General features: G+C 39.4%; 1 protein-coding gene across 3 annotated transcripts in view; it reads right to left on the minus strand.

The window, feature by feature from the left end:
• ccdc120a (coiled-coil domain containing 120a) overlaps window positions 1–26297 on the minus strand; it is a 241063-nt gene that overhangs the window by 14370 nt on the left and 200396 nt on the right. For all 3 annotated transcript variants that reach the window (XM_039774107.1, XM_039774104.1, XM_039774105.1), the window contains 5 exons: window positions 13148–13281; window positions 12406–12525; window positions 11593–11821; window positions 2136–2192; window positions 1340–1508 (listed from right to left, as the gene is read on the minus strand). In XM_039774107.1, coding sequence (XP_039630041.1) covers window positions 1340–1508; window positions 2136–2192; window positions 11593–11821; window positions 12406–12525; window positions 13148–13281 — 709 coding nt within the window. The remainder of the gene's footprint in view (window positions 1–1339; window positions 1509–2135; window positions 2193–11592; window positions 11822–12405; window positions 12526–13147; window positions 13282–26297) is intronic.

A 26297-nucleotide genomic window follows, 5' to 3' on the forward strand; every position in this document is an offset into this window, starting at 1 on the left:
TAGATAGATAGATAGATAGATAGATAGATAGATAGATAGATAGATAGATAGATAGATAGATAGATAGATACTTTATTAATCCCAAGGGGAAATTCACATAATCCAGCAGCAGTATACTGATACAAAGAAACAATATTAAGTTAAATAGTAATAAAAATGAAAAAAAATTAAAATAAAATTAATGTTAGCATTTACTCCCCCGGGTGGAATTGAAGAGTCGCATAGTGTGGGGGAGGAACGATCTCTTTAGTCTGTCAGTGGAACAGGACAGTGACAAAAGTCTGTCACTGAAGCTACTCCTCTGTCTGGAGATGACACTGTTAAGTGGATGCAGTGGATTATTTATGATTGACAGGAGTTTGCTTAGTGCCCGTCGCTCTGCCACAGATGTTAAACTGTCCAACTTTAATCCTACAATGGAGCCTACACTTTTATGGGGAGTGGGGTTGCAACAAATGTACCAAGCCCTTTGCTACAAGGACATTAGTTGGAAACCAGAACAAAATAAGGTTTCTCACATTGTGAACATTTATTATTGAGGTGGCCACACTGGTTAAGTTCACAACTACAAAAATACAAAATATACATTTAAAAACTATTTACGTGAAATAAAAAAATCACTAGCAGATGCATGGTGGTGCAGTGGTTAGTTCTGTTGTCTCACAGTCCCAGCCACCTTGATTTAAATCCCAGTCTGGTCATTGGGTTTTCTCTCACATCCCAAAGACATGTAGGTTAGGCTGACTAGCGATTTTAACCCTGTGGGGTACGTCTTGCATTTCTTGCTTTGGGCCTACTGTAACCACAATAGGTTTATTTTCTTTTAACCTTTCACAGCAGAACTACAGGGAGTTTGGGCCTATCCCAGTAGTATCCAGCATGAGGCAGGAAGTAACTCTGAATGATTTGCCAGTTGATCACGGTGCCCATGCAAATATGTAAAGAGGCAGTTTAAAGTTGGCAGTCATCCTAACAGACTTGTCTTTTGGCCTGTGTGAATATTCACCAAGACTGTAAATACACAAACTTGACAGTCAAATCCAGGCTCCTGGAGCTCAGAGTAATAGCACTAACCAATTTATAGATATACTGTACCACACTTTTCAAAATTGTGATATATTTTGTGATTTGTCATAGACACTTTTTTTAAAGAATGTATAAAATAATTTGTATTTAATAGTTTTCAGGAATAATTAAAATGGTGTACATACAGTATTTTAATGGATACAATATTATTATATTGTACGTTTAAGGTTGTGACTTATCCATTGCTATACACAAGTGTGTATTCAAACTAGCTAGGTCTTTGTTTCAGTTGTTAGCAGAACTGCCGTCTTACCTGGCTGAACTGGCGACAGAGTTCCTCCGTGTTTTCATCTCATAATAGATCTCCACAGGAGATAACTTTCGGCATGCTCTACGATCAGGACTGCTCGAGTCGGCACGACATTTAGGAGGGGAGAGCCGGTCTGGGAGTGCACTGGAGTTCTTTAAACCTGGGGGGTCATCTTATAGAGATAGAAGTCAGGAGATTAGCTGAAGTAATGTTTGAGCTACAAGGAGTTCAGTGTGATACATTTGCCACCTTACTATGTCAAAAATTTAATGGGCTGTACATCTTGAGGGTGCTACACAAAAGAAAGCAGAATGGAAAAACATATTTGCTACTGGTGAGTACCTTATAAAACCTAGGATTTACAATACCTTGATAGAAGTTCAAGCAAAAATAACACTTCAGTTTAAGTTCTGCAAAAATGCTTCTATGACTCATTTACAAGGCCTTACCAAAGAAGACTTCTGGTGTTAAAGCATCTTCAAAGTGATTATTCATCTCCGCAATGCCACTTACTAAAATTAACTTGGACAATTCCAAAGTGAAGTTGACATATTTTTCTTGAAATCGCACACTTCAGTAAAAAACCTGCGAATTCTTCATATTAGTAAGTAATTTCATCAGCATATCAAAGGATCTTATTACGATGAATAACCTATCTACTGATTTTTATAAGTGTAATGAAGGCCAGAAGAAGCCTTTGATAAGGTCTTGTTACATCCGAGTAAGAGTTCTAGATACATTTCTCCAGTACCTAAAGTATTACCAAAACAACGATAACTTAAATAAATAATCTCCTCACCATTTTCATGACTTGTTGAATCTGATAGCGAGCTGTTTTCTGAATGAAGACTATCATCTAGAAGAGAAGAAAAAAAAACATAAAACCTGGTGAATGTACAAACAACACAACCAATTGTACAAATACCACATTTACTGTATGAAATCTTTAAGTTTGTTTAATATACATTTTATTATAGCATAAAAGTAACAGTACAAAGCCTAAATCTTTTGTGAACTAATGATCAAATTTAACACTATAGATGGACCACCATAAAGGACATTTGCTGCTTGACAAACTGATAGGTGCTTCAAGGCTACTTCCAAGCGTGGCTTACTTTTTAAGAATGCTTATATAAAAAATAAAATTACATTTCCTCTAAATTGATGAGCACTACACTTTCCACGAGCTTAGAGTAACCATATTGTGTTTCTTGCCAGAATAAGCTGCAGAGAAGAATTACTATTTTGCTGTCTTCTCTGAAAAGTGCAGGTCCACACGAGGTGTGGCTCACCAGGCCTTGCCAACTGCTGTAATCCTGGGTAAGTTTCAAAGCAGCAGGATCAGCCTCTATTTTTATTGTGCTCTCTAGTTTGATGTGGAGCCTTTGAAGGTGGAACAGTAAAATGCATTATTCTTTTGTTTGTGTTGAGCCCAGTTTTAATGAACTGCCACCTAGCTCTTACGCCCACAGAGCTACCAGCTGGAGATCTTTAAGATAACAGAGAGGCTTACAGGTTTTCTTTTCTTTTTTTTGTTAGCTGCAGACAGCTTATACATTATTGGAAACTTCTACGGAGACTGATTTGTATTTACAGTTACGAGTAAAATTAGTGTTGGAACAGTTTTTCATGACAAGTCGTCAGCTTTATTACATACGGATATACACAAAGGCCAACTAAAAGCCAGTTATGATTTAGACATTGAAACCAGGCAAAATGTACAGTATGTATTCTGTACAGTAGAGAGTTTTAAAATCCCTATTTCAGCATAAACAGGAAGATTGTTTTTGCTGTGTGGCACTAGTTTAAGCAACACTGTAGAGTAAATAATTAATAAAAATCCATTCATGAATGATGCCCCTTGCGGTTTAAACTTCTGGTAGGGTGGCATTTGTATAGGAAGTCTGTCAGGCAATGGTACTGGCCTCTGTCTGCACTTACTGCTCCAGCTTTAAGTGGCCACTGAAGTGTTTCGCTAGTAGCCAGTACAAATTACAACAATGCAGTACAGGACTGCATGGGAAAAAAAATAGCGAAAAAATCCCAAATATATGTATCCTGCCATTCATACACTTACTGAAACACCTCAGTGCTGCGAGGAGTCACTGGCTATTGTGGCAGCATTCGGAAACAGGAAGAAAGGGCCACTCACCACTGTGGGACACAATCAATCACAGTCACTCTTACTTGACCATTTTTAGAGTTGTCAGTCCTCATTTGGGGTTCCATATTCCAAGGGCATTACATCTTTGTGATGTAGGAGGAAATCTTGAGCACCAAAAGAAAAACCCAAGCAGACATGTGTAGAATGTGCAGACTACAAATAAAACAACCACCTGCCTAGAATCTGAACCCAGTTTACTGGAGCTCTGAGGCGGTCGCACCAGTAGCTTCAACCCCTATGCCACCATACCATGTTAAAATGTGATCTAAATCTTTAGAAAAATGATAAACAGCTGGAATTCCAGAAGATGGTGACCCATTTCCATTTGCAAGTTGTCTAAAATATGGGTTATTGTCAATTTTCTCCCTGAAATTGTTTGATTTTTCTTCATTTAGGGTCATGATCCCTATTACTACTGCAAACGATGGTCATCCTAATTCATTGGGGAAAGTCTTTACAGTTTTGTACAAAGATGATACTGCAGATGTTTTTCACCCATAAAATTTAAGGTACGAAGAAAGGTGCCCAGACCTAAAGCAAAAACATCTGCCTGGGTTGTTGTGGGTGGCAAGTGGTCGTCTGACTCGTGTGAAACGTTTGAATAGCTTCTGATTCCATATTATTTCCTATGCCATTCACTTTGATAACCGATGTGAAACCGACAAACTAGCAGCAATCAGGCGGGTATTCTACCTCACTTAGACAGTCCTGGTCCTTATATTACAGTGTAGGAGCACAATCTTTCATTCAGAATGTGCCCATTCCATTCCAGCAGTACGTGCCCAACAAGATTACAAAAAAATGGGATTAAAAACATGGGCAGCCTGTGATGCCAAATCAAGTTCACACTGGGAAGACACGTGGAGAAGCACGTCAGAAAATCCAGGAGGTGTGGGTGGTGCTGCATAGGAGTAAAGGTCTACAGGTTCATAATATAACATGTGACTGTACATAATATAACTTCTTCACATCCTACCAGCTTACTCTTGAAAAACAATAGAAAGCTCACCATGCTGGGAACAATTAGAAAAATCATGCCCAGTGAGCTTATAAAAATGCAAGGAAGAACTCTGCTTCCCTTAAGATTTAACTTCTCTGAAAATGTAACCATTGCCCAAAGAAAAATAAGCATTTTCTAATATTGCACACAATGTGCAAAGATGAGTGTCTGAGTGAAAGAGTGGACATGAAGCCATAAATAATCCTGGACTACAATTCAACTAAAGGAAGGGTTAAACAAGTTGGGCATACAGCTGCCAGCACACAACTGCCCATTAGTTTTTGGTTATTTTTTTTTTTCTCAACATTTTACATGGGTCTGATTAAAGTACATATATCCTATGGACTGAGATCAACCAGCGGTGGAATGACAGCAAATTGTACCAATTTTGGGTCTTTTTGAAGAAGCTTTGTAAACCACTCCAAAGATCTAGAGGAGAATGATGGCATTTCGATCCCCAGCAGCTGCAGCCATTGTGATTAAAGTACAAGCTGTTGTTTCCAAACCCACTGAGAATTAAAAAGAAACAGACCCAGTGGGTATATGTAATGGCAACAAGCGAAAAACAGACCAGGTCTGCTTGTCTCAGAAAGACAGCAAAACCAGTGGTATTTATGTGCAATTCATGATATACAGTACATCTGTAGAAAGCACATACTTACATCAGATGGGGAGCAATCCATCCATCCATTATCCAACCCGCTATATTCTAACTACAGGGTCACGGGGGTCTGCTGGAGCCAATCCCAGCCAACACAGGGTGCAAGGCAGGAAACAAACCCTGGGCAGGGCGCCAACCCACCGCAGGGCACACACACACACACACACTAGGGACAATTTAGGATCGGCAATGCACCTAACCTGCATGTCTTTGGACTGTGGGAGGAAACCCACGCAGACACGGGGAGAACATGCAAACTCCACACAGGGAGGTGGACTTGGGTCTCCTAACTGTGAGGCAGCAGCGCTACCCACTGCACCACCGTGCCGCCCCATGGGGAGTAATGTAAAGGTGAAATCAGAACTACAGTAATTGTAATTCTAAAATTCTGACAAAACATAAAAAATGTCCTTGCATTACATCGATTACAGTGTTATGAAAATGAAAATATGTTTATTATAGTGTATCTATCTTTCATATGTTCTCATATTTCATCTTTTTGAACATCCTGATCTATAATATAACCTTTACTGTTTTAATGGGATTCCTGCCTGTTTTTGACTTTATGTAAACTGTGTGGGTCAATTTGATCCAAACTCTGCAAGTGTCATTTTTTCAGATAGAGAGAGAGTAGGAAGGAAAGTGAAACTTCATTTAATGTAGAAAACAAAATTTGAAATTTTGGTTATTACCCCACTTAGTTTTTACTAAGACAGACCACTATTTGTGTTGCTTTTTTCAGTGTAAAAATGAATTTTAACCTCATTGATGTGTGATGCAAATCCTGGAATATTTTTTAGTTTTCTGTGTAATGCCAAATTCTTCATCTTCTCAAGTTTCACTACATATTTAACATGCTTTTATTGACAGTGCAGAACATCTTTTTTTTTTAATAAATTAAGAATGAGATTTATAATGACAGCTGACAGTACAAATGCTGCATCAGAAACTACAAAGAGAATATTTAAAACATGGAAGCAGCGTCGTAAGAGATGTCTTCCAAGCTTTTAGTTCTTTTTTTTTTTGCATAAAATATGTGATTACTGAATAAGGATTTTCCATAATTTTAGAAAATACTGATAGTCCAAATATAAAGATATTGTTGGCTGTTAATTGGCAAGACAATCCTCAAGAAGTAGTAAACAGGCCCGACAGCTTTAACAGCAAGTGCTTTCAGCACCCATTCGTGATAAAAGCTACAACCTGCAGATTTACTTCTCAATCAGACCACCCATACTAAGCAAACTACAGTTTTCAAATCATGCAAAATCTTTTCAAAATCAGATTTATTGATTTTCTAGTGATCTAGTTTCGACATGCTCCCAAATTGTGTTTGGCTAAAAATTAGCTGTTTGTCCTTGTACTTCTTGTCCTAATAAAATATATAAATGTAATGAAACAAAGTGTTCAAACAGTTCATAACTTCTCTATACCCAAGAGTTAAATTCTTTTACTTTTTATTGAATTTAAGAGGTGCAACATTACCTTGGAGTAGCTGAACTGTGAAAGAAATGTTTTGAGTGGTAAAACCCATGATAAATATGTAATGAAAATGCTGTTCAGGTTATTTAAACTTGAAATGACAGTCTAAATAGTGAAGAGCTCAGATATTCTCCTGAAAGAACACTCAAAACTTTTGGAAGCCTTTAATAAGTACTGCTAAATAAATGAAGCTATAAAAACTTGATTTCATATTTATATAATTTACTTATGCTTGACCAAACATGTACCCTTTGTCAGCATTACTACAGAAGTTCTCAGTTCATCATCCTGACCAGATGGAACTTGATGAAAAATAATATTTTCAAAACAGCATTCAAAAACTGACATATGCATTGTTTTAGTAGAAATATACTGAATTCTTGGTTCTTTGACAATCAACAATCTATTGCATTAATTCTATGAAATGGCGAGATAAAATTTTCTTAGTGGTGTGTCTTAATTTGCTAATATTTTCATCACTACAGAAAACAATATTAAGATGGCCGTCACTACTTTTGAGGTACTGGGTTTGACTTTGAAGTACAAGTTTGATGGGGATAAAAATAAAAGTTTCATGTCCACTTGTAATGAGCATCTAACTTTGCTTACATTTTCTTCCTTAAAGAATACATTGTACTTAGCAGCTTAGTCATACTCGACAAGTTCCTCCTTTCTGTTAATGAATGACTGGAAGAGAGACCTTATTGTGTACTTCCTGTTCCTTCAGCTCAATTCTCAACTCCGCTTCCGATCTCCTAAGCATGTAACATCAACAGAGTGACGCTTACATTTATATCAGAACACTTTTTGTTCCCACGTCTATGTGTAATTGTTGAATGACGCCCCCACTTCCCCTCGAGCAAACTGACCGTCAGCAAGCCAAACAGGAAACATTTGCACAAGCCCCTTCCACAGCATTAAAATTACAGGTAATAAGAACAGAGCCGTTTTTGTAATTACACATGATATGAATAATTCTGGATTTAAATCATTTTATTTTGTACACTCAAGTTATGATTTATCTATTCAGGTTTTTTTATTTTTCCCTCTCTGGGTAAAGGTTTTCAGAAGGAATGCAGGTAATTAGATAATGAAAAAAGAAAATGTCAGATTTTCAAAGTAGTGCTATAAAGGTCACCCTATTATTGTCCTACTATTCATCTAATCCCACCTGTATTGTCTCATAATCAGTTACAGCACCATATTCTAACTTTTTTTAAGTATTCAGTTTCATTTAATTAACCACTGCTATTATAACATTATAATAAAAATGGTTAAAAAATGATTTGCTAGATGGGGTGACTCTGGGGAGATGATATAAAATTGAGCTTGTGTAAATGGGGCTTTGTTTCACTGAAAGATATAAAAAAGGCAGGGTACCTGGAAATGAAATAAAATAAATCAAATAAAAAGCATGCCGAGTGAGATGGGTTTAAAGACTTTTAGACAGCTAAACAAGATATTGAAGAAAAGAACAAACTGCAAACCAGGTGACAGCGAGAATTAGAATAAAACAGATCTGAACATCTGAGGCTACTCTTTGACAGAAGTTTGTGATAATTCACAAATTTCTGGAAATGGGACCATGTCCCCTTCATTGTCCATTTTAGTAACCAAATGTTACAATTTTCATTATGATAGATATAACTCGGTGGAAACAATTTAATTAGCTTAGGTAAAAAGATGAAATACTCTTAGTGTGACGTGTACCATTTTTAGTGCTATTTAGATAAGCATAAAACAGGAAAAGAAAATTAGCCTGCTTATAAGTCATTTGAAACAGCCCTGTAGAAATAATTATTACTGACAAGTAAGCAAAGTGCGCGGATGCTGCTGTGCACTGATGAATGTCCGGTATCCTTTTGTAAATAAAGCATAAGCAGGGCAGAAAAAGGCCAAGTCACTTACAGTACTAGTAAAAGGTCTGAAAAATAAAAAATGCAACCAGGCCCAATAGCTCTAAAAAGGGATGAATGAGAATGTTCATATAGGCCTCCAGGGTCTGATTACAAATTATTAAAGGAAACCATTGCTGATCAAATTGACAGCCCAAACTTTTTTTATTTTTTTATTTTAATTTCAGACCTCAGGATCCATTAGTTTTACTGCAATATGACTTAAAATGAGAAGAAAAACTAAAAATAGGAGACTGAGCACAGCACCGTCTATATATATATATATATATATATATATATATATATATATATATATATATATATATAGTCCTTAATAATCCCACATTTTTAAAAATCTACAGGGCATGTGGTTGTAACACAGTATATAGACAATTATTTATTATAAATGGATGCCTTGCTGGCTTGAAGTAGAATTTATTGGCGTTAAGACAGGACATTGACACAGAGTGTGAAAAAATTACTAATACTTTAAACAACAACTGTGGAAAAATGGCCATTTGTATAGAGGGCTCTAAACGGTGTGCAGTATTCTCTAATTTAGACATGCCAAGCCATGTCAACACACACTTTTCCGATGCCTTCACCTCTAAAAAGCTGCGACAATTTACTGAATGACATAACTTCCCATATGAAAGACTGTCTCAGTAAAAGAGCTGTTAAAAGTCTATAAAAGTCTACACTGGTCTACTGTTAATTGTCTTTAGGGAGCCTCATCTGACAGAAAGATAAGAAGCCTTGCATCCCCTAATATCTCACTGTTCTGTTTCAAGTGTAAAGTATCTGATCCTCCCATACTATCAACTGGCATGGCGCTGTCCATAAAAAAATGGCACAACTGTGACACCTAAATGTTTATTGAAAGTACATAAACAAAAATCATTTGGAAATATTAAAGGATGCCCAGGAATAACTAAGACAAACAGAGCCATTTCAAATAAAAAAGAAAGCCCCTCACAAAGGCCATACATCTCATTAGGGGAGAAGGAAATTCAAGCGAAAACTTGAAGGCCACCTCTAGACTACAGGCTTTAAAAAGTTAAAATGACTTTAGAAGGGAACTGAAACTGAAGATAACTTCATCAAATAAAAGCGGGAAATAAGAGGGCAAAGTAGTGCAAATATAGTTATTTAGTAGCAGTAACTTCTTATCAAAAGAGAAAAAAAAAACAGTAGTCATCTTTGACTACCTAATATAAAGATGAGAAAACTTTTTTGGAGGTGAGTTGAACTGTCAATAATGACTTATAAAGCGGGCTGTATAATATCTAACAGTAATATGAGCCCATCTGTCTGGAGGACCCACGTGCGTGAAATATTAAGTAGACTAAACTAAACTGTAAATTAACTTTTTGTACTGCTAATGGTGAGAAAATACAGTACATTATTTATTAACAAAGATTTGTGCAATCATTAAGATTAATTATAATGTTAATTCTAGTGGAGTGATAAAGCACCTTGTGAAGTAACTATCTGTGAAATGTGCAGTCTTACATTAAGTAGGTTTGATTGTGAACTTGACTGGATTGAAGAGAGGTTAGGAGAACACGCTGATACAGCGCATTGCTGCACCCACCATATGACAAACCACCTCAGATTGGGACCCGAGTGCAGCCATGCGGCAGGTGACACCTCAGCACCACACTAGTTCAGATGGAGTGGAACCAGTGTGAGTTTTTATATGGTGGCTGGAGTGCCAATTCTGCCACCAACCCCCAGGTTTTTCCCTGCAGGTTGGAGGGCATACATGCAGGGCTGGATGCTGATTAAATTAATGTCATACCCAGGACGGAGCAATTGCAGGTTAAGGGCCTTGCTCAGGGGCCCAACAAACTAGAGTTATTTTTGGCATTTATGGGATTTGAACCGGCAACCTTCCCATTACCAGTGCAGATCCCTGCCTCAGAGCCACCACTCCGCCCATTGGATTGAAAGCTCTGTGCGATTTGGGTAAATCAGAGTTGCCGTTTAGCAAATGCATTTTCATCTGCAGCTTTGCAACAATAGCAAGTTTTTCAACTTTTATTTTACTTAAGAGTTTAGACACTCTTAAGTGATCATATCACAATGGTTTAACAAATTATACTGGCCTTAAAACACAAACATTACAACTAGAAAAAGGTTCAAAAGGTAAAAGAAAAGGGCACTGCCCGTTTTCATAGGCAAGGAAAACAATTCACAGGATTTCCGAAGCTGTAGCTCTCCAAACTGTGCTGTCATCCTCTTACCTAAGTCCACTATTCTGTTTACTTTTCAAGCTGGTGTTTTTAACTAAACCTACAAATATGCATAGAAGGAAAATATTACTCATAATTTTCCTCCTCTGGAGTCCTCATAATTTGCATCATGTAAATTACAAGTGTGTCATTTTTGTTGATGGTAGAAGACACATCAAACTCAAATCAATTCAAATAAGATTTAGCTCAGTTTGAAAAAACCAATGATAGTGCAAAGCCTCCATCTTTAACATATCCTAATTACTTCTGCTGTTTGCCAGACAACTTTATCGGAGGCCGCTGAGATCAAGTGATATTGCAATTATTTAAGTATATACAGCATGTAACATTTCACTCTTGGAGCAACAGCAGATGACGAGATTTGCAAATTCTTAAAGGCAAAGACTAAATCAGCGGTCTAGTCCTAGTCCTGCTGGAAATTAAGTACAATAGACATTGGCACTTCAGTTATGGTCATGTTCATGCATGTATTTAGGCCATCTTTTGAGCCATACAGCCTCCCTCAAGGATCTGAGAACTCGCTTTTAACATAAGGTCACATCCAGTGTATAGACGACTTTTAGTAAGAAGGTACTCAGCATTCAACGTTATCAGTGTACCTGTACCGAGGGGAAACTTAACCTGCTTACCTCCACTGTACAACAGGCACTGTTTTTGACTGCTAAAAGATTATGCAATACAATTCACACATTCTTATACTAACAGCTCAGACAGACTGAGACTTCTTTAGTGTTACACAGTACAGTGCTGTGGTTAACCAGCTCTATAGCAGTTATCCATAACTCCAACGTGGACATACCCTGAATAATTGAGGACACTCTCTGGGTTGGCTTCCTCCCCTGCTGCAGACGCTGTTCATTGATGAGATCCTCGAGCTCCTGCAGTCTGCGAAGAGCACCCGCGAGAACAGTCTTCCTCTTTCTGCGCTGGTCAGCACTCAGCTCTCCAGACACTGCCAGTTTTCGTGCTGCCTCCACAATTTGCTGTTGTAACAAGAACTTCTTTTCAAGTTCCTCCAGTCGGGAACTCTGCATGGCACAAGAATATGTCCTCTGAATCTATGGGGTCATTTCCTTACTAACTACACCAAAGTTCAAGCAGATATACAGTAGATGAAGACAAGACTTTTAAACAAAACTGTAGTTAATTTATTATAATCCACTTTATGAGAAAATTTAATGAAAAATATGGTGCAAAGAAACCTTTCTAAGAAGACAACATCCGTCACACAGCATACTTTTTTTTCAAAGGCTCCACTTTGTTTGGTAATAAGGATAACATCTTGGCCCACGTCAATTAACATCCTATATAATGTTTTTAAAACATTTCTATTTTATCTTAACTCAACAAAAACACTTAGTTAAGCATTTAGTTTTTTTTATTAATCTGTCAAAATATAAAAAGTCTGACAAAGTGGATTTTATTTAGATATATGGTAGCATGAAGAGCACTATTTATGGCACAGTTCTTTACTTTATCTGTATAGAACAAATAAAGAAAAACACGGGGCATATCTTAAAAAACAAAAAAAAAAAAAACGAGTGTCTATAATCTGTTCTGTAACTGCATGTGTTCAATGAGCTGGACTTAAACAATGAGAGCTCTTACTCACCTCTCCCTTTGCATTCCCACTGTTTGAGCTTCGATAAGCCACTCCAGTTCGTCGCCGGACATTTGGTGGCCGCTCTCCAGACTCCAGAGGGTATTCACTAGGAAGCTCACCTGTCAATTCCTGCTCAAGACAAAACACAATTTCTACATTATACCAGACGATCCATCTAGTGTACGTTGTTCTTCAACCTATCAACCTCTAACGTTTTAAATAATTTCTACTCTAACATACAAATACAAGGAAATTAATTCCATACCCATTAAAGATTAGAGGTTCTGTGACAAGTGCCTAAAACTATACTGATGCTATTATCCAAAACTATGTCACATTTAGAGAGCCATTTACACTCTATCTGACATTTAGAGCGCTACAGTAAAGCCAGGAACCAAGATGACAAAAAGAATCAAGTTCTAGTAATAACTTCCTCACTCCTTGGTAAAAAAACAAAGATGACTCTGGTTATATAAATATAATGCTACTTAACAGATCGTATGTAGAATAAAATGATCCTACAAAGAGTTTTTGCTAGTTCAAAAACTAAAGTATTTATAAACTGGTTAAATGGAACTGGGGAACTCAACCTGTGTCTATACAAGACCTTTAACATAGACATTTCCCTCTTTGCAGTAAAAATGCCAAATGGAGCATCTATTATATACTGTATCTTAATCAAATTATATGTTATACTGTAAATAAATATATGCCATTATCCTCAAATCAAGAGGAAAAAAGAATGACTTACAGCTTCCTGAAGGCAGAGCTTTTTCAGCTCACTGATGCGAGAGGTAAGTGCAGCCTGAAGTGTCCGTTTCCTGTCAAGCAGCTCTATCATTCGTTCAGCACGCAGCTTCGTGGCCAGCTCTGATGAGTGGGACTCTGCATGGAATTCCACATAAATAGATAGATGCAGATCAGTAACACATAGGAAGAGAGGATAACAGAACAGACAAAAAGCAAACAAGGACTCAAGAGTTGTTCTGATCTAAGGAAGGTGACGGGCTGACAATATCCTTTAAGCAAGAATACCTGGAAGAAGTGAGACATTTGGATTTTTCTGTAAACGTTCAATTATCTTTAAGAAGGATGAGGTAGGCATAGCATCTGCTGAATGCTCAGAAAACAAAAAAAATTACAAAACACTGACAGCTCCACATTTAAGTATACCTGTGATGTTATATTCATTCTTTAAAGCAGCCGTTTAATGAGGCCATGCAAGAGCAAAGCAAAAAAAAATTGTTGATGGCCAAAAACTTGCATTATTTTAGAAATATATGTTATATGATTACATAGAACTGAAACTGTGCTTGTTAATTTTAGGAGGCTTTGTATATGTATGTATGTATGTCTGTGTATATACAGTATATATATATATATATATATATATATATATATATATATATATATATACACACACACAACAGCTTATTCTCATATCATTATTTATTTATTAATTATTGTATTATTTATTTGTATTAGATGTCTTCTTCTTATTATTATTATTAAAGTATGCTTGAGTGTAGCAATCAAAATCTGTATGTCTTTTTCCTACCCATATATATACACACACATCTATATTTATATATCTCTATCTATATCTACTGTATAACTATATCTATCACTCACACACACACACACATATATACACATTGTGCTATCCGGCCGGGACGCCCAGGAGGACCGGAGGAGGGCTTGTGCCTCCTCCACACCGCGAGGGGGCGTCCGCCCTGGTTGTGTTGGTGGCCTCGGGTAAATAGGGACCCGTGGTCACCGCCAGGCGGCGCCCCGGTGCCTGAATATCCCTGGGACACCCGGATGGCTTCTGGGTGCGCAGCCAGCACTTCCGCCACACTGGGGAGTGTCTACAGAGGAGTGCCGGGAAGCAGCTGGAGCCCATCCGGGTTCCTATTTAAAGGGCTGCCTCCCTTCAGTCGAAAGCGGAAGTTGGGTGGAAGAGAGACAGAACGGGAGAGAGTGGACTGGTGGCGGCCAGGAAGGCACAAAGACTGTGAGGCCTGGACATTGGGGGAACGGTGCAAGAGGCACTGGGGTTTGTGTGCACGAATAGTAACCTGTAAATATTGTAAATAAACCGTGTGTGGTGGAACTGACGATGTCCGCCTGTGTATGTCCGGGTCCGAGTCCACAGTGGCGTAGCAGGCAGGATGCTCCACCTGGGTCGAGGTGGGGACCTGCATTACAAAGAAATATTTCTGTGGACGGCCCGGCGTAGCAGCGGACCCCATACACTCACCGCGGGAGCGGCCTGTGCACAACCCCGTGGGAGCGGTTAGCCCCAAAGACCGCCGCTGGACCGCAGAGTACCCCGGGTGCGGGGAAAGAAGAACGGGCGTCGCCAGAATGCAGCGGCCTCCGAGGGTCGCGCTGTCTGGACAGACGGCCAGGCCGGCATGGCGACAAAGAAGGCCACACTGAGGCAGGGGCCTCGGAGTGACGGGAAGCGGGAGGTGAGTACCCTGCCCTGCAGTAATCGGCCCTTCGGGGGCAGACATACCTTGCTTTTTACAGGGAGGGATGACCCGGATCCACGTCGGTGGCAGGACCACGCCGGTCCACGGGCTGTAGACAGCGCGACGGCGGCAGCAGTGGAGGCTGAAAAATTGGAGCCGCTGCAGCTCAAAAACGCGCAGCAGCTGCAAGGCTGCTAGGAGGTACGCCACCGCATCCAGAGAGGGGGAGAGAAGATGGCCGCGGGCCGGATGTCCCGCCCGCTGATAGGCACGGGATTGGCCGGTGTGTCTTGTGTGCCCACCAATGACAATACAGAGGTGGGACCAAGGAACGCCAGTCTCGTGCCGAGAAGAGACCCGATTGGGCCAGAGGGAGTGGCCCACAGGAGGCAGATGACGAATGTGGCTGATCGACAGGTAAGCCCACCGATGTCTGTCTCCCTGTTTTCGCTGGCGGCTCTGCATGAGCCAGAGGAGTCCCTTCGGCCCGCAGAGTCGCCTCTGTTGCAGATGCTGAGTGCTCTCGTCGTCCAGCTGGAGCAGCTGAAGGGGAAGGCGGTCGCGTCGGGGGAGACGGCGTGTGATACGGAGGATCGGCGCGACGCTGGAGTCTTTGACCGACAGAGTACCGCGTGGAAGGAAAGTTTTGCCGTCCCCGTAAAGCATGAGGGGGGATTCGGCGAAAACGGCCGTGACTTTGATAAGGAGGACCAGCATCAAGTAGGCGATTCACCAACAGTGGACGCGGCGGTGCAGACGGCCGGCGGAGCGAGGAGAGCGAGTACGCAGGGGCTGGCAGGACAGGGGCTGTTGAGTGCCCTGGGTTCTAGCGCCCTGCGCTCCAAACCCGTCTCCTGTCGCTCTGCAGGGACGCAGACGGGGCTGGATTTGAACTGTCACCATGCTCAGACCCAGACCGTCAGGGCGTCCAAGAGAAGAGGGAGGAACTGAGGGGTGAATGCCGGTTCCTCTGATAGGAGGGGACGCGGTGCTGGGTGCGCGCGTCCGGTGAAGGGCCGTCCTCTGCGGTGGCAGAGGGAAACCCCTGGGCGGCTGGACGAGCCGCCTGCGAGAGCGGTTCTGCGAACACCGAGAGGACAGGCATGGAACCTGCAGCGGAGGAGCCAAACAGACAAGTCGCGGGCTATCGGTAGAGGGGTAGAGCGGTGAGAAACCGGTGGGACGCTCGGTGCGAGTGTCCCGGCAGTGCTTCTGGCCCTCCCTTTGGTCTTTCCACGGGACCGAAGCGGCGACGAGCGCTGGGACTGACGCCGTTTGGAACCTGCCCTCCTGGAGCGGGAGGACTCCCCGCCAGGAAGCCGATGGTGCCCCAGCTGTCGGGGACGGTGGAGGCGATAGTGGCGCAGACCAGAGGGGCGCGTTGGCGTCGGAGGGGGTGTCGAAATAAGATGTCCCAGGGTGCCGTGTTGGACCCTGGGGACATAGTAGGACCTTCCCTGGGGATGTGCTGCCCTTTCGGGAAGTGCCGCTCGGACCAACATGTCTTCGCTAGCGGTGGGGCACTGTGGCATCCGGCTGGGACGCCCAGGAGGACCGGAGGAGGGCTTGTGCCTCCTCCAGACCGCGAGGGGGTGTCCGCCCTGTTGTGTTGGGGGCCTCAGGGAAAAGCGCTTGGAAGCCCAGCCCTGTAGGGACCCGTGGCCACCGGCAGGCGGCGCCCTGGTGCCTGAATATCCCTGGAGCCCAGCACTTCCACCACACCAGGAAGTGCTGGGGGGAAGACGACGGGGGGCACCTGGACGGCTTCCGGGTGCGCAGCCAGCACTTCCGCCACACTGGGGAGTGTCTACAGAGGAGTGCCGGGAAGCAGCTGGAGCCCATCCGGGTTCCTATTTAAAGGGCTGCCTCCCTTCAGTCGAAAGCGGAAGTTGGGTGGAAGAGAGACAGAACGGGAGAGAGTGGACTGGTGGCGGCCAGGAAGGCACAAAGACTGTGAGGCCTGGACATTGGGGGAACGGTGCGTGTCCGAGTCCACAACATACATATATACATATTTATGTAACTAATTAAATTACATATTTTCGCTTACAGCTTTTCGGACCAATTTTCAACAATTAAGTAATGAATCAATTCACATGTAATTTTGTTTCAAATTTTCAAATTCTTTACTCATAGTTGTATATAAGATATTAAAATTTAAAGGGGTTGGAGTATAAACCCATACCTTTTGTAATGCATTTGGGATATCTTGGGTTTGGCATCCTAAAATGAAGGCAGAAAACTTCTGCCAGTTTTTAAAATGCATTAAAATGTAATCAGTGTTTTGCTGTAATAAACGTTTAGCAGCTCAGAACTTGGGCTTTAGATTTAACTCAAAATTTACATAAATGTTTGTCAAATTCCTAATCGAATATGCCAAATGTTGTGAACTTGTAAGCAGTGGATTAGTTGTTGTTGGTATCGTTCTAAAAAGCTCTGTACTCTAAATACTGAATAGGTTTGTGAGGCTCCAGGACTGTGTCACTGACATGGATGTGAGCAACACTGGAGCACCACAAGGAACAGTCCGGTCCCCTCTTCTTTTCCCTCTGCACACCTCAAATTACAAAGCTAACACCATGTCAGGTCACTTGCAGAAATTCTCAGGTGGTTCTGCACTAATGGGGTGCATTTAAAGAGGTTTTATAAAGAGTATAGAAGTCAGGAGAAGAACTTTGGTGTTTATTGGTGCAAAGAGAATTGTGTGTAATGTAACATCAGCAAAAACCAAAGAACTGGTTAGAGACTTTCCAAATGTTTCCAAATTACTTCTACTGTATGTCCAGTCACTATTCAAGAATGTGGAGGGAGTACACTGCTATAAATACACTGGGATTCATATCAGTGAAAATCAGGACATGTCACACAGAGGAGCTATACAGTAGAAGAAAGGGCAGACCAGACACTATTTCTTAGGAGACTTTTTCTTCTTGGTTGTAATTCTCGTGTGTGATTGAGAGAAGGTTGTTGTTGTTTCTTATAATATTTGTACATTTCTTCTGCCAAACTAAATTTCCCCTTGAGTCAAATAAAGTATTATCTATCCATCTAATTTTATGCATGTTACAGCATCTCAGAGGTGGGATGTGTGCCTTTATAATGTTTTCAGTTTTGAAACTGGTAGAGTAAATCGTGTTTTTAAACCAAAATCTGTACAACATTAAAGATGTTTAGATTATTCAACTATTTCTGATGCACAATCAGGCCCTTCAGCAATGTCTCTGATATGGAGTGACTTCATGGATTGCTTTTAAAAAATACTATTGTACTCACAATGGTATTTTATAATTTTTCATTTCCAAATAAAAAGAATTATGAAAAAATTGTGACCAAAATAAGCAGGTGTTTAAATTAAATGTTTTTCATATGCAATTCTGACTGACTTCGAAGCAAAACTAACCAAACATGTCTACATGTCTTTCATCCACAATAATGAGACTTATTTTCAATAGTTTTAGATATTAGAGAGAAATGTCGAATCGATTTACACAAAAGCAAAAAGAAACTACAAAAGTCTGTCTGATCAGTTACCAAGGCTAGAGCGGAGTTGCACTATTCTGGCTGCAGAATAGAAAATGTAAAAAAAAACAAAAAAACAGAATAATAATAATACTTTTCAGGCTATAGTATTCCTAATCTAATTCGTGTTGTCATCAGGGAAAAAAAGTAGTGTTTCTTCCCAGTGAATCCATGAGAATTAAAAGATTCCAAAAACGTTGGCGCGGTACACATGCAGAGCAGGTTAGAGATAATGGAAGTACGAAAAAATCGAAAGTCTCATTAAAAGGATAGTAAAGATTGCATTAGCGCAAACAAATGGAAATTATTACTTGATGAAATAACAGAAAAGCGAAAAAACATTGAACATATTGTTCGGATTTAAACTTTAAATCCGTCTTTAAGATCGTCTAATTTGTGTTGCCAGCGAGAATTAAAAGATTCCAAAAACGTTGACGCGGTATTTAGTCCTGTGAGACGGAGACTTTTAACATGAGATTCTTTCAAGTCACGCCATACTTACAACTATTTTCAAACAAGACCACGGTCATCTAACCTCAGTCATGTGAATGCTTTTGTCAGACACACTTCCTGTGCTCTTAGCTCTTATAAATTTTATCAGGACAATAATTTTATACGTTCTAGATGACACGACTAAGAGAAGGAGAAAGAGCATGGACAAACATTGCAAAAAGTAATTTATTAGAGAGAAAGAAACGATATTCACTCAAAGGCAGTTATACGTTTCGTTATCATGATGCAAGTCCAAACACGGAATCAAAATTCAATGTGATTTTGAAGAAAAGTTAATTCCAAATATTGTTTTTACTAAAGTTTTAAAGTAAAAGTGAAAATAATGCATATATAACAATTCCCATGAATATAATAAGCTCTTAAAATTGTAGTGTATATCTCGTTAACCAAACACTTGGGTGGGTGAGTGAAGCGAACAGGTGGTGGAGCTCCCTAGTATTCCTATATTTAAGGCTCTGAGGCTAGGGATCTGCACTGGCAATCGGAAGGTTGCTGGTTCGAATCCCGTAAATGCCAAAAGAGACTCTGCTCTGTTGGGCCCGTAACATGCAATTGCCGAGCACTTTGAGTAGTGAGAAAAGTAGTGAGAAAAGCGCTATATAAATGCAAAGAATTATTATTATTATTAATTTATATCCATCATGACTATGTAGGGTCATCTCAAAAACATTTATTGCTTCTAATTCTAAGTCAACCACAAATAAAAACATCACTCTCCCTGTTTAAAGAAGAATGCTAAATGTTTAAATATGTTACATGTATAATCCTCAAATATGCAGCAAATTTCTTTAAAGCAGCTGAAAATGTTGTCTATTAAATGTTATGAAATGCTGCAGCTCTACTTATTTTATTTAAACCACAAACAAAAATCACCTTTAAAAATTCTATGGTATTTAACCCCTTTTGAAATTCAAATGTTAAATATTAAAAATTGCCCTTTAATTTTTTAAAAAATGTTTATCTGGATTATCTATCAGGTGTGGTAAACTAATTTAGGTGGGTGGTTTTTAGTTACGTATATAAAAGTCTTCAATTGCTGATTGGTTCTTTAAAGTTCTCTAAATAGTGAAAAATGTTGCACACCTTTTGTCATCATACTTCATAATGAATTGTCAACTAAAGGGATGAACCTTCTTCAATCATCCAACCTCCTAATAAAATCATTTCAGTGTATTATTTGATTACAGTTAAGTGTCACCTTACATCAAGATTTATTTGACACTATCAACAGTAATAATCCATTAAAATGGATTTGCTCCAGCATAATGATACAACATCCTCTCTTACATTAAAATGTCAAAACGAGAGCACAAACAGAACACAACAAAGTTTAAAGCTTACTGGTCTTCTTGAACTGAACTTAAAAATAAAATAATCATCAGATATAAAATATTCCAAGAAACTTCTTCACATGACTAGCCATAATATCCACTCCAAACTAACATAAATATTAACATATCTTAAAGTTTACTTAGAACAACAGCTGACTTGATAAATGAATAACCAAAATGTATGGCAATTTCCACCTAAAAGTGGTTGCGATTACTTTAGGGATTTTTTGAAACAAATATGTAGAAAACATAACACAGGCAAGTTGAACAGACAGCTTCCAGATTCAGTGCTGCTGGATCACAATGTGCTTTCTCTTCCACCTCAGTCAACTGTATTTATTACAAAACAGGAGCTTTACAGTCGATATCTACAAGAAGCCTGCCATCTGTCCTCTAGTCTTAGTTCCAAGTTTTCTGAAAAACACATTTGCTGTGGCTGCATGTTCCATAATGTTTACTATAAACACTGCGTAAGTGTATGGAAAGAATCGGCAGCACTGCCAGTCAAAAGTGGCCAAGGTTAGACCTTTAGAAAAGGAATCAGATTTAGATCCAAGTGTTCTCAAGGATTACAGACAAATCAAATTTCAATTTTTTTCTCTGTGTTTCATTCAAAAGTGCAATTTTTCCAGTCTTCTCTCTTTCTATCCAATCTTATAAACAAAACATTTATAAGAAATTTCAGTTGAGCTTTCACCCAGCCACTGTACAGACATAACCTTTACTCAGGTTCACCACATTTCTTCTGAATCCCGTTTTAATCTGATTTAGGAGTGGATCGTGCTGAAGCCTATGAAAGCACCAATGGGTGTACACACTCATAGAGGCCCACTTTACATTTACCAATTAACCTAATCAAGGTGAATTTGGGAGTATGGTAGAAAAAATGGAGTACCTAAGAAAAACCAGGCATTCATGGGAAGAGTGTGCTTTCCAGCTCACCACAGTTGTACAAGATGGTTATCTGAGTGACTGTTGCCTTTCGGTCAGCTCAAGCAAGTCTGGCCATTCTCCTCTAACATTTTTTCAGCATCAAGGCATTTCTATCCGCAGAACTGACACTCACTGGATTTTTTATTTTTATTTTTCAGCATTCTGGGTAAACTCTAAAGGCTGTTGTGTGTGAAACTCCCAGGAGATTAGCCATTGCGGAAATACTCAAACTATCCCATCAGGCACCAACAATCATGCCATGGTCAAAATCACTGAGATCACATTTTTTTCCTCCATTCTGCTGTTTGATGTGAACATTAATTGAAGCTGGTAGCCTATATCGGCCTGATTTTATGTACTGTGCTGCTGCCATTTGATTGGCTGATTGGATAATTGCATGGATAATAAGCAGGTGTACAGGTATATATTGTCATTAGGCGATATCAGTTAGATGAATATTAGATTTTATTTTTATGCTGATGATGATCAGCTGCATTATTTTATGAAAATTAAAGATACTTATTTTATTATGTTTTAAAGTTAGTTGTCTTTATAATCCAGAAAAAACCTGGTTCATTTATTTGGTGATAAATTCATTACGAAAGCAAAACACTGTTTAATGTGAATGGCTCGATATTTCACTTTATTACAAAATGTAGGTGTTCTCTTTGATGCTAATTTAGCCTTTAGTTACCAACATTTCCATGCAACCAAAGACTGGCTAAATGTAAACATTACAAAATTAGTGATTTATTATCTTTTATTGTTTATTATTTTTCTGGATCTTGAACATTTCTTTTGTTTCAAGAAGAATCAATTATTGTAATGATTTTAGTCAAGTTCAAATTAATCATTTACTACTCTTCAGTTAATTCAAAACACAGAAGAGAGGATCATCACTAAAACTAGGAAACAGATGGCTTCACTTCCAAAATCAGTACATTGGTTTTCAGTCAATGTGCTGCTTTTTATATATACAGCAAAGCCATAAATGGCTTATCCTTAAGTCCCTTAACATATCTTACAGGCCTTATTAGTGTGTGTACTCATGTAGAATGTACATTGCAATCACAAGATATGCACTTGCTTAAAATTCCAAGACACTCATAAAAGTTTACTCTTCTACAGTAGTTTTAATCAATAGTGCTCCAAACTCTGGAAAACTGTGTCTGTGCAGGGCGATCCTTCACCACTAACCTTCATCTGAGATAAGCACTACCACTCTGGGACACTAGGGAGCGCTGCCTCTGATGGTAACAGCTCCGTTTTCTCCCATATCCCTGAAGAACTACTCATTGTGAGAAACAGACTCCACCTCGTGAAGTCCATCCGCTATAAAAGCAAGACGCTTCTGGCATGGCGTGTCTCACTTAGGAGAAAGCCTACTGACAACTTGAGTTCCTTAACGTTTTGTCAGCTTACTTAGTTTTGTTTAGTTTACCTCTGAAATTGACTCCTGTAAATCCACCATTCATTATCACTCAGTTACAAAGGTTTGGAGCTGTAAGTTTGTCGTAGCATGCCTACTCCAACATGCACATTGGTAATGAACAGCACACAATATGAAATGCACCATAAGCACCAGGTCAGTCAGTACATAAAAATAGCTTACTTTTAGCAATTAGAATGCAAACAACACACAGTTAAGCCACTAGAATGGACACTTACAATTCAGCACACACATTTTGACATTTGGGCAGATTCACAGGAAAGCATCATTGTGTTCAACATTTGCATTCAGGGCTGAAACATCAAAAAAAAAAAAAAGATCCAAAACGCCTTTCATATTCAATTGTGAACAGCTGTTCTTTTAACAGCTGCCCCACTTCTTGCATAACAGAAGTTTTTTTGTTTTTTTTTAATACTAGGACTATTTCAGTTTATCTAAGCAGCATGAAGATTGCTTGCAAGTGAAGTCACTCATATGCCGCCATGTGTTTCTGATCTTTTCTTGTCCACCTAAGTGTTTAAAGCCAACTGATCTTTGTATATCACATTAATGCCGACATCTTCAGATTGCCAAGTTGCGATTATTATTTTCACAACTTAATTGTGTCCATAAACCTGCACGCTCTCTGCTGTATAAAAACACACTAGAGCACCAACAGGATGCCAGTAATACATACTCAAAGCTACCTCGGGCTATAGGCATGCTGTGTGACACGGTCTTCCTTTCTCTTTGTAGCTAGCCACTTGCAAATCATGTGATGGCTCTGAACACCAGTAAATTAATGACAAAGATGGTTTAACTGGCGCAGGTGATGTGCTCATTTACAGGAGACGATTAGTCACTTTATTTGGGCATTCAACACATTGATTCTACAGAGTCGGAGGAGTTTTCCATTCTTTTTACTTATATAAAAACCAGTAACAGAATACACTTGACTTGAGCATTCATAGTTTTCATACTCTTTCTTTCTCTGTACATTTAGCATTCATTTGCTCAGAGGTTGATGTGCTTACTATTTCCTGAGCTGCTCTTCATTTCTGCACCCTAGCAGCCCGCTTCTTCTCTTCTTTCGTCGGCATCTTTTCGTGTTAAAACTGATTAAGTCAGTGTTTGTGTTGCAATTACTTAGTACATTTTCTTTAATTTTTCACTTAAGCTGGCAGTTAAGTCTTCAGTCTGCCTCAAGAATGATTTAAGATATGAAGAGGGAGGGGAAGTGACGGCAAAGGTAGTAGGGATGAGAACGGCACTCGTACGCATGCACTGCACGGCTACCCTTCTGGCCACTACCGAGAGCTGATTCTACAATAAAATAAAATAAAAATAAAAAGAGGAATAACCTTGGAGGGCAATCATCACACCGAAAGTGGATAGTACACATCACGTAGTATATGTGTACCAAATTTCAGGTCAGTCGTTCAAAAGGTTTGCGAGCTACAGGTGATTTAAAATCCTGGACAGACAAACAGACAGCAACGGTAGCATATTATATTGAAGGACACAACAGTTTTAGGGATTAATACCGCAACAACTAGTGACACACAGCAGAACTACAAACTGCCTATGATCAACTAACGCTAATTATAAAAAAAAAAAAGAAAACATGAAATTTAGAATTTAAACAGCCTTTTACTCATTTTCATTTACTATGAAGGTGAACATCTCTGCCATATCCATGATTTTGTGTTTTAAAGACAATAATATAGATTTTAAAAAAATTAATAGAAAAACCAAGTGTACCAGCACTTTATATTGTACATGAACTACAATACAAAAGGAATCTCCTAAAAGTTTGAAGGTTTAAAAACACACCAAAATATCCAACAAAATACAATCTAAAAAAACTATATATAATTTATTGAAGATCTGGGTAATTTTTCAGTTGGTGCTCTGGTTCTTCAACCACAACCCAAACAATACCTGCATGTTAGCGGACCTGGCAATTCTGTACTGGCCCAACATCTATAAAAGTCAGTCATCTATAAAAGTTATTATGTGGCTCTTCTTTGATTGGATTCTGTTCATTACGCTGTCTAATGCCCTGGTCACCCTTCATCGAAGAAAAACATATTTTAACATAAACGGGCACACAAGAGTTGCTTTCCATAGTGATTGTTGTGTTGCATACCTTTATGCTTCTAAAATGTGTCTTTTATGATTTTTGGTAATCGTGGTCAAGCGACTACTCACACTGTGCAACAGAGTCGGCAGTCGTATAGTGCATGTCGTTATACTGCATGTACAGTCAGATTGGCGTGCATGATGTGGGTGCTCAGACCATACATTTACAATGCAAAGTTACTGCAAAGTGAATTTCAGGAAATTTTGTAGCAACCTCAAAAAAAAAAAAAAAAAAAATCAGCTTGTGAAACTGCTTACACTACAAGGCAGCCAGCAGAAATTTCTGACATGACAGAAATCCTTCTGACTAGCCCAATCGTGAGAGGTAATCGGGCATTGTAAACACTCTGATGCTACATGTGAATCAATGGCCAATGAAGCTGAAATTCAGGCTAACTCCAAAAATCAATTGAAGACTGATATACTGTATATCAACCAACCACACGTGACACTTTTCTAAACTCTCTCACACACCCCCTACAAACTACCCGTTAGCAGTAACACAATCAAGGTGTGAAGTAACTCTTTCAACCCCCTGAAAATCGAAAAATCAACTGTTGCGAGGTCCCAAATACTACATTTTAGAAACATGTTGTGGTGTTCTTTATCATTTAATGCTCCATTGCTGGTTTTTGGAGAAAATGTTGTAACAGTCAGCAGTAATGAGAAGTCAAGTAAAATGACACCTTTTATTGGCTAACTAATTGGCCTGAAGAAGGGGCCTCATTTGTCTTGAAAGCTTGCATATTGTAATCTTTCTAGTCAGCCAATAAAAGGTGTCATTTTGATTGAATTCTCATTACATCCATAATGGCTAACACGGTACAACACCCTACTACTACTAAAAGTCAGCAGATAACTATTCACAGACTTGACGAGAATACAGCGGTCTGCGACTGCTTCAGAGGCCAGGCAGAGACAGAAGCTTGAGCACCAGCAGCTCATCTGGGAAGGAAGGAAAACGTATTATTTGAAAAGCCACGAGAGGAGGCAGAGACTTCCAGAGAAAACGATTAACATGAATTCCATGTAGCCATTAGTGCTAGCCTTTGTCTTGTTGACATTAAAGAGTAAGATGGTGGATAGCAATCAGTGATAAGAGATTGCAGATACAGTATTATGATATTGACAATATTCACGTTGCAGGGAAACGCTGCTTTGCCCTTGGAATGACATGCACCTGCCTTGTGCTCTTAGCTAACTGGGGTTACAGTGTTAAGTCTGTGGCAGGGTGACAAATTGGTTTATGTCACAAAACGACATTAATCCACATGACCACATGATGAAATAGTGTCTATGTAAGTATGTGTCATGAAAAAATTACTATTCTGCATGATGCCAGTCATAATTACAAGATGGTGTAACTCTTGTTGCCAGATTGTGTATCTGTGTAAGGTGTGTTTTGTCTACTTAAGATATAAACCTTTTATCCGATAGCATTTTCACTAGCCTATGTATTGTATATTCCATAGTGCCAGAGTAAGATTTAAGTGTTCAGCCAACAATGGAGCACTAACAGGACACCCTGATTTCCATGAGGTATCTCACACACTGTAT

Source organism: Polypterus senegalus, chromosome 13 (assembly GCF_016835505.1).
Source record: "Polypterus senegalus isolate Bchr_013 chromosome 13, ASM1683550v1, whole genome shotgun sequence".
NCBI classification, from domain to species: domain Eukaryota; kingdom Metazoa; phylum Chordata; class Cladistia; order Polypteriformes; family Polypteridae; genus Polypterus; species Polypterus senegalus.